The sequence below is a fragment of the Rhinichthys klamathensis genome, unplaced genomic scaffold (genome assembly GCF_029890125.1).
Source record: "Rhinichthys klamathensis goyatoka isolate OS25496 unplaced genomic scaffold, OSU_Roscu_1.1 h1tg000080l_1, whole genome shotgun sequence".
Taxonomy (NCBI): domain Eukaryota; kingdom Metazoa; phylum Chordata; class Actinopteri; order Cypriniformes; family Leuciscidae; genus Rhinichthys; species Rhinichthys klamathensis.
Genome location: NW_026606622.1, coordinates 515,001 through 525,000, shown reverse-complemented (window position 1 = coordinate 525,000; position 10,000 = coordinate 515,001). Strand labels below are relative to the sequence as shown.

The window sequence follows — 10,000 nt, the reverse complement described above, 5'->3', positions numbered from 1 at the left end:
GGCGTTTGCAGGACGACACCAGTGTTTTGTTGAGGTGAGGAAGGTGTGTGTGTGTGTGTGTGTGTGTGTGTACCCATGCAGGCGTTTGCAGGACGACACCAGTGTTTTGTTGAGGTGGGGAAGGTTATTCGCTCCCTGTTTCACCGCCTCCAGATCCAGAGCGTAACTTCCCTTCAGATACTCGTGAGAGATCGTGCTCAAGCCGTTCGACGCCGTCACACTGAAGAGCAAAACACTCACATATCAGCATTAATGCACACACTCATTCAGAAAAATAATAAGACGATTTATTATTCATGCATTTGACAGATGCTTTTATTCAAAGTGACTTTTGCATTCAATTATAGCACTTTAATTAAAGCCTTTATGAGAATGTGTTATAATGCATTATATATTTTCATACATGATTGTAACTAAAGTCAAAATGACCTTACTTCTCAGGGGGCGTGTCCTGACTGACGGGGGCGGAGCCGGTGGAGGCGGTGCGAGGGGGGAGGGGGGGCTTCTCATCTTCACCATCTAAACACACACAGACAGAGTCAGTGAACATGCGGTGTGTGAGTTAGAGCGTGTGTGTGTGTGTGTACCAGAGTAATCTCTCTCCTCTGTGGTCTCCTCTCTCCACTGGGAACTGTAATGTGTGTGTGTGTGTGGGGGGGGGGGGCAGAGCTGACTGCTACCAACCACGTCCATAGGTGGCGGATAATGGACAATCCTGAAGCTAAGCTACGAAATAAGCTGGGGGCTCCGTGCGGTGGTCCCCAGTCGAATAAGTAGCCGTGGACCAACAGCGGAGGTCTATTAGGTATGGAGGGACTAGATGAGTGGCATCACTAGATCCGCTGCAAAAACTCAACTTATGCCAATAATACTCCTCGACGTGGCGAGTGGTCCGCCATCAACAAAGACTGCTGCCTCCACTGCTCTGTGGGTCGTCTTCTGTGAGTATTTCGTCTCCTCAAGACAAGGCCGCGTTAGGGACACGCGAGAGGCAGGCTCAACAGACAGAGACCTGGCAGCCCCCTGCAATTCCACCATCCACCTGGTTGTCTAGAGCAGTGGTTCTCAAAGTGGGGTCCGCGGACCCCTGGTGGTCCGTGAACTATAGCCAGGGGGTCCGCGAAATAATTTATAACAGCCTACCGTTTTTCCCGACTATAAGTCATCTTTTCTTTAGCATCTAAAAACTTGCTATTTATTCCAAAGTGACTTATATAATGCATTTAATGTCAAATAATAAAAAAGTAGGCTCTTAAAGGTTTATATAGATAGATATTCTATCTATATTTCTTATGTCTGTGCGTCAAGTATTCGCTGTATTTTGGTCGATTTTTGGGCACGTGCGCCAGAAAGGAGACAGAGACGGCAGAACGCGCATCCTGTTGTGTTCTTTATTTTTAAAAGGCATGACATTTTGTAGTCATTTTTAATAAAATGACAATATACACAAATAAAAAATAGACACTTTGCCGTTTTGAATGATGTACTCTTATCTGTATGACCACACCACTGCTGAGGAAAAATCCAAGTGTTCGCGCCGGCGTCTCATGTGCGCGCACAATATGTCAGTTCTAGCACTGCTAATTTGACATCAAAACCTGTTCATTATCAAAATAAAATACTCACCGAACTTATAAAAAGTTCTGCTTAATTTAATTTGTCTGTTGTACACTATGAAGGCAGAGACGGTCAATCATATACTGTCGACTTGCTGTTGTTCCAATCTCATTTCTCCAAATGTGAAGATGCTGATACGTGTAGGCCTATATTGGGACTGAAGCATGAAGCTTTCTTTACATAAATAGTTAAGCTTCCAAATGTTAGGCTACATCGCAAATATGGAAACTTTGGACCGAATGAGAGATGCACGAGCCCAACGTCTGCAGTTTCAGTTTCGATTCAACTTAATTCGTTTAGACTTGATGTTTTAAATAAATGTTGTCTGTATACTATTATTATTTGTATTATTATCTATTAATAGTATTATTTTTCATTCTTGTTTTGTTCTGAATACCATTAATTTAAGGATTTGCTGTGGAGTGAGGGGAAGTAGGCCTACTACGCCTCAAGAACGCAACAAAGTATTACACACTCAGGTCCAACTTATTTTCTGGAGAATACAGTAAATTATAAATTTGTGCATAGGGACAGGGTCGTATACCCACAATTGAGGTCCCTGAGGTCCGGGCCTCTGTAATTTTTCTATGTGTATAATGAAAGTTGTGAAATAATTGCCTAATATTAACTCTAATTTGGTGCTGCAAGGATATTAAACATCGCGATGATAACTGACCTTCTCATCTGAGCGGTTTCAGCAGACTAACAGCGCTCGTCAATGTCAATGTTTGAGTCGGAGATTAAATCAAAGTAGGCGGGTTTATGTTCACAGAAGCTGCAAGCCGAGCGCGAATTTCCGCATGACGCTTCAGTTATTCGGTCATAAAGTGCGAGATGAGATGTAAACCGCTAAACTAAACAGCTGTTTTAGATAGAAGTTTTAAACAAACGACAGAAACAATCAGTTTGCAAAGTATCAACCGGGAAAGGAAATATAGGGGATAGCGGGGCACAACGTAAATCCCAGTTGTGCAAGTGGGTCATGTTGTCACACTGCGTTACAATGAATATGTTTTGAACTATGTTGTATAGCTGTGTGTTCGTTGTCAAACTCAAAAATTAGTTTATTTTTAATTGTTTTAAAATGCCATTATTTTATATGAAAAAGTTAATAATTGTATTTTATTGAGAAAATATTTTTGTTTGTCTTGTATATTTGTTTGATTAGATCAGATAACATTTTAATCTGTCATATGGTCATGTTACAATGTGCCCCACCTATGGGACATGTTGTCACATTGCACTTCTATTCTTTCTGGGTATATCAAGAAAAAAGTAAAAATTTTGGCCTTAAAAACACCTTAAAATGCACGTGTAGATCAAGAAAATCTAAAATTCCTCGGGGGGGCATGCCCCCGAACCCCCCTAGCAAGTTCACTTTTGGGACCTCAGTAGGCTATTTAGAAATTCCTGCATATGACCCTGGGTGGAGACTATTTGTGTCAAAATATTTCATTAACCACTCCCACATTAACTTTAGGCTCAGTCACTGTTATAAATATGAGGGGGTCCTTGGAAATGTTTTTCCCCTGTAAGGGGTCCCTGGCTCCAAAATGTTTGAGAACCCCTGGTCTAGAGTTCATCTCCTGCCACTGGAAACTGGATTCTGGAGTGAAGCTGTAGAGAATGGGTTTGCGCACCCTTCTCTTTACATTAAATCCACTCTATGCGTATGCAATCACTTCACCAGACAAGTCCTTCGGCGACAGGGTAAATGTGGCAGGTCTTGGATGAGACTGTCAGCCTCTAGCCTGAGCCCTGCACAGAGGCGGCACAAGCATGATGGTCGTTGTGTGGACGAGTTGGAACAGCGTCCACCTTCAGCAGCTTCTTGTGCGACTGAGCAGCCCTCTTCAGGGTCCGCACTGCTCACTCCCGGTCGGGGGGAGGGTCTAGAAAAGGTGACCCAAACACTGCCTATTCCCTACACTCCTGGACAGCCCATCGCTGTCGCCAAGGCATCCCATTACGCGGCCGAAAATATAAGTCTAAACTATTAATCTTGGCTACATGGAACGTACGCACACTTCACCAGCAGCCATATCACCCTGTAGCCCAAGACTGGTTGCCCACTGAAGCTAAGCAGGGCTGAGCCTGGTTAGTACCTGGATGGGAGACCTCCTGAGAAAACCAGGTTGCTGCTGGAAGAGGTGTTAGTGAGGCCAGCAGGGGGTGCTCATCCTGTGGTCTGTGTGGGTCCTAACACCCCAGTATAGTGACGGGGACACTATACTGTCAAAGAGCACCGTCCTTCGGATGAGACGTTAAACCGAGGCCCTGACTCTCTGTGGTCATTAAAAATCCCATGGCACTTCTCGTAAAGAGTAGGGGTGTAACCCCGGTGTCCTGGTCACATTCCACCCATTGGCCCCTGCCAATCATGGCCTCCTAATAATCCCCATCCACTGAATTGGCTCTATCACTCTCTCTCCTCTCCAACTATAGCTGGTGTGTGGTGAGCGCACTGGCGCCGTTGTACTGTGGCTGCTGAAGGAATACAAATTTATTAACTGTTTAATTTAGGTTTCCACTACAATAGTATATAAACTGATAAAGTTTAGTAGACTGATTTCAGATGATTATTGAGTCTCCAGCAAGAGTCTCCTTTCCTGCCAGTCCTGTTTTCTCCATTGTATTTAAAATTAATCAGATCACCTTTTGTCTTTAATGGCTCTGGGATGGCTCTTAGGAACCAGAGTTCCTGGCCACTATCAGCATTTGAATAGTTATGCTGATTCAATTGGATTGATAATGCCCTCAGAGTAGGGTGTGTTCCTACTTCATTTGCATGCTTTGTCACCCCAATGTAAACTCCTCCCCCTCTAAATGTATAAATTGCAAGGGAACATTTCCCTTAGTTGGACGAGATTGAGATGCTACAGCGACCTAATAAAGAACATCTGCTTTAAAAGATACCTCTCCGTCTCCTGGTCTGCTCTTCTGACTTTTCTACACATTAAGAAGAAAAAGTTCACAACAGATGGTGCCGTGACCCGGATAGAATTAACTTCACCAGAATCCAGAACTGGACTTCAACAAAGATCAACAAAGCTGAGTGAGTTCTGACTGAGTTCCAGCAACTTCGACCTCAACAAAGATCTTAACAAAGAATGAACATTTCTGACTGAAGTTCCAGCTGGAATCTTTCCATACAACCAAACGATTTGGTGAGTTTCACTCTATTTAAAAGAACCATTGCAGACCAGTACATGTGTTTTCCTCTGCGCCGTTCAGAGAAGAAGTTAACAGACAGCTGCAGAGTTTGCTAACTAAAGTTACCCTTTAAAAGTGTTCTTTTAGAGATGAAAAAGTACCCTCTGTTCTTGCAGGCAGGGAAGATTAACATTACGTGTTAATATTTTTGTGTAGCCTCTGCTTTGTCAGGGAAGATTAGCATTACGTGCTAATATGTTGGTAACCCCCTGTTTCAGGCAGGGAAGTTTTAGCATTATATGCTAATATTTTGGTTTTATCCTCTAAAAGTTAGGAAGGTGAAAGATCCTTTCCGTTTCTTTCAGGGAAGATTAGCGTAACGTGCTAATATTTTTGTGTTTCATCCTCTGTTTCAGGCAGGGAAGTTAAATGTGATGTGTTGGTAACAAGGAAGGTTTATCAACAGTTTGATCTGTGACATAACTGTAGCCTCTGTTTGAACAGAGAAGTTTTAGTGTTTGTTTGTGTGGTAACAAAGAAACTCACAAAATGGTTAGAAGCAATGCTAGGCGAGTTCCATCAACTCAGAAAGGTGGACTAGCTAGCCCTCTATGGACAGACAGTGAGTTCAAGTCATTGTTAGGAGAGAAAATGGACTCCATAGTGACTGAGTCAGTTAGATTAGATTGAGATGTCTGCAGCGATGAAATAAAGAACTTATACCTCAACAATCTCCTGGTCTGAACTTTGACTTTTCTACACAAGAGAAGAAAATAAGTTTCCTACAGAAAGAAAATAAGTTTCCTACACTGCCGTCGCATCATCCAAGTGGATGCTGCACACTGGTGCAGGTTGAGGAGAGACCCCCTGATATGATTGTAAAGCGCTTTGGGTGTACAGTAGTACATATGAAAGCGCTATTTGATTGATTGATTGATTGATTGATTGATTGATTGATTGATTGATTCATTGATTCATTCATTCATGATGTGCAGAATGGAACTGACAGACCCCGCAGGCGCACTGCCCTGATGGTTGCAAGCGAGCTTAACAAATACAACATTGACATTGCAGCTTTGAGTGAGACCCCTCTCGCAGGAGAGGACTCGCTAATAGAAGTCGGGCAAGGATACACCTTCTTCTGGAAGGGTCTTCCAGAAGATACCCGCCGTCTACATGGAGTAGGTTTTGCTATTAAAAGCAGACTGCTCCAGAACATTCCAGAGTCTCCTGTGGGAATCAGTGAGCGGCTGATGACTTGGCGCATTCCTCTCGCGAAGGGTCGCTATACAACCTTGATAAGCGCTTATGCACCAACTCTGGATGCTCAAGAAAGCATCAAGATGCTTTTTACGAGTCTCTTGACTCAGCTCTCCTCAAAGTTCCTCACACGGATAAACTTGTGCTTCTGGGAGACTTCAATGCCAGAGTAGGCACCAGCAACATGCTCTGGTCTGGGGTAATTGGGAAACATGGATTAGGCAACATGAACAGGAACGGCCTGCGACTCCTTTCCCTCTGCTCTGAGGACAAATTGGTCATAACCAACACAACTTTCCAAATGAAAAACAAATACAAAGCATCATGGATGCACCCCAGATCCAAACACTGGCACCAACTGGACTGCATTATAACCCGACAACAAGATCTACATGAAATCTCCATCACCCGAGCAATGCGTGGTGCAGAGTGCTGGACAGATCATCTGCTGATCAGATTCAAGATACACCTAAAGATCCGACCCCAACACCCTAGGAACCAACCCTCAAGACGGCTCAACTCCCGAGCCCTAAAACCCCCTGACATCACTGCATCGCACCGTTCGCTGCTTGGCTGATAACCTATCCTCCGCTTTCATTCATCCTCTACACAATACAGCGGAAAGCATATGGGCTAACTTTAGCTCAGCTATACAACAAGCCACTACTGACACAATTGGTTTCACTTCCAAACGTCACCAGGACTGGTTTGACGAAAGCTCCCCCGAAATACTCAACCTTCTGGAGAAGCGTAAAGCCTTCACTGCTCACCTCTCCAATCCACAATCTCCCTCTCTGCGCTCACACTGGAGTAATATCCGTGCTGTGGCGTAACGGCGGCTTCGCATAAATCCGCCCGTGAAATCCAAGGCTATGCAGACACCAACAACTCTCAAGCTTTCTACGATGCAATAAAATCACTAAATGGACCCCAAAAATGCAGAATCACCCCATTAGGTCTGCAGACGGCACAATACTGCACAAGGACAAACAAGTAATTCTTGAGCGTTGGGCTGAACATTTTAAAACCCTCCTTAATCAAAATAATCCGACTGACCCAACTGTCCTGCAGCGCCTCCCAACGCCCCCAACTGTGCATGAGCTTGATGACCCGCACAGGTTCTCAGAAGTCCTCGCAGAGGTACGAAGCCTCACTGACAAGTCTGCTGGTCCTGATGGAATCCCTGCAGAGGCTCTAAAGAAAGGCGGGTACTTGCTCACCTAAGCCTTCACCAACTCATCCAGATAGTATGGGCACAAAAAACTGTTCCACAAGGCTGGAAAGACTTGCACATTGTTACCATCCACAAGAAAAAGGGTGACAAGTCCATCTGTGGAAACAATCGTGGCATATCCCTGCTCTCAGGGAAAGTATTAACGAGGGTCATGCTGTTCCGTCTTACCAAGAACATCACAGAAAGGATCATTCCTGAGTCACAGTGTGGCTTCAGAAAGGATCGGTCCACCTCCGACATGATCTTTGTCCTGCGAACAAAGACCTGTTCATTAACCTGGCAAAGGCTTTTGACACAATTGCCCGTCAAGTCCTTTGGGTCATTCTGTAGAAGTATGGGGTGCCACCAAGATTTCTGTAAATCCTACAACAGTTTCACGTTGGCATGCAGGCTCGTGTGATTGTGGGTACATCTCAATCCCCCTCCTTTCCTGTGCAGGTAGGAGTGAAACAGGGGTGTGTACTGGCTCGTGTGATCTTCAACCTCTACCTGGCAGCAGTCACCCTCCTCTCCTGCAACTCCCTCAGCCCCGAGTACCCGACAGTTTCGTCTGGATGGGAACCTCTTTAACCTCCGCCGCCTGCAAGCCATCACCAAGACCACCACCATCACAATTCATGAACTGCAATACGCTGATGACTGTGCCCTCCTCGCACACAGCCCTACCGCAATGCAGCACACATTGGATGTTGTATGCGCAGTCTATCAAGGTTGTGGCCTACATGTCAACATCCAAAAGACAGAGATCATTGTACAGTGACGCTCCCCACCCCCACACCCCCTGAATTCTACATCCATGGCACACCAGTAAAGGTTGTCATCACTTCTGCTACCTTGGAAGCACCCTAACACCCACCTGCCTCGTAGACAACGAGACCCAGGCACGCATAAATCCTCTGCCTTTGGTAGGCTTCGTTCTCGAGTCTTTGTTAATAAAGATCTCCGTACCTTCACCAAAGCGGCTATCTACCAGGCAGTCTGCATTTCCACCCTGCTGTTTGGTGCAGAAGCATGGACTCCCTACCGCAGGCATATTCGGTGTCACATGGAAAGACAAAATCCCCCCCACGGACATCCTACAGCGCACCAACTCCAGCAGCATGGAGGCAATCCTTGCTAGGCGGCAACTGTGATGGGTTGGACATGTTATCCGCATGCCCTCCCACCGCCTACCCTGGCAGGTCCTCTATGGGCAGATACACGCAGCCAACCGGAGACCTGGGGGTCAGAAGCGTCGCTACAAGGACCACCTCAAGGGGACCCTGAAGAGCTGTGGCATCAACCCTGGAGTCCTGGAAACAACAGCTGCCAACCGTCAGGCATAGAGTTCTGCATGCGATCTGGGGGCCCTACAGATCGAATCACAGCACGCCCAACACAGAACTATGCTACATCCGCGCAGACACCAACGCGCACTGCCACAACTACATCCATCCCCAGACTCAGCATTCACATGTCCCGACTGCAGAAGGTACACAGTGTGTGTGTACCAGAGTAATCTCTCTCCTCTGTGGTCTCCTCTCTCTCCACTGGGAACTGTAGTGTGTGTGTGTGTGTGTGTGTGTACCAGAGTAATCTCTCTCCTCTGTGGTCTCCTCTCTCTCCACTGGGAACTGTAGTGTGTGTGTGTGTGTGTGTGTACCAGAGTACACACACACACAGAGAACATCACAAAGACCTTTACGTTGCCTTCATCGACCTCAGCAAAGCTTTTGACACCATCAACCATGAACTGCTCTGGAAACACCTCTCCAAACTTGGGGTACCACCCAAGTTTCTCCGCATCCTACAGCAACTGCATGCCGGGATGCAAGCCAGAGTGCTCACGGGAGAACTCCAGTCAGAGTCCTTCGAGGTAAACGTTGGGGTGAAGCAAGGCTGTGTCTTGGCTCCGGTGCTCTTTAACATCCTCCTCTCTGCCATCACCTGCCTCTTCCACCGTGTCATGGGACATGAAGACGGTGTCCATGTGGAATACCGACTTGACGGAAGCCTCTTCAACATCCGTCGGCCAAATCTGTGAGCTTCAGTGTGCTGATGACTGTGCCGTCTTAGCTCACAGCCCAGACTCTATGCAGCACGCCCTTAAAACAATATCCCGTCTGTACCAATCCTTTGGCCTACAGGTCAACATAAAAAAAACCCAAGGTCATGTCCCATCTCACTACCCCCGCCCCCACACCCCCCAGTTTTCACATAAACGGTGTTCCACTTAAAACAGTGGACCACTTTACCTACCTCGGCTCCACTTCGTCCTCATTCTGTTCCCTGGACAAAGAAATACACACCCGGATAAATAAAGCCTCATCATCTTTTGGACGCCTACGCAGCAGGGTTTTTGAAAACCGTAACCTGAAGGTCAGTACCAAGGTTGCTGTTTACAATGCGGTATGTGTCTCTACTCTGCTTTATGGGGCAGAGTCATGGACCCCATACCGCCAGCACATCATCACCCTAGAGGCCTTCCACACCCGCTGCCTACAGAAGATCCTCAGCTTGTCCTGGGAAGATCGAATCCCTCATACAGTCATCCTCAGCAACACTGACTCAATCTGTATGGAAGCAGCTGTTGCCAAAAAACATCTGCGCTGGATAGGGCACACCATACGCATGCCTGAACACCGCCTGCCCCGCCAAGTCCTCTACAGTCAACTAATGGGCGCTCACACAGCTTGAATCACTGGCACTCGACAGATCAGCCTGGCATGTCACCTGTGCAACTGCAAGCTCTCAAAT

At 46.3% G+C, this 10,000-nt stretch overlaps 1 protein-coding gene and 1 pseudogene across 1 annotated transcript in view; one reads left to right on the top strand and one right to left on the bottom strand.

The window, feature by feature from the left end:
* The window catches only part of inppl1a (inositol polyphosphate phosphatase-like 1a), a 51,110-nt gene that overhangs the window by 25,794 nt on the left and 15,316 nt on the right, over nt 1–10,000 (bottom strand). Inside the window, exons 4-5 of the mRNA XM_056251285.1 lie at nt 435–519; nt 74–220 (exon numbers count right to left, since the gene is read on the bottom strand). Of these exons, the coding sequence (XP_056107260.1) occupies nt 74–220; nt 435–519 (232 nt within the window). The remainder of the gene's footprint in view (nt 1–73; nt 221–434; nt 520–10,000) is intronic.
* Nucleotides 3,648–3,764, top strand: LOC130085502 (5S ribosomal RNA; annotated as a pseudogene).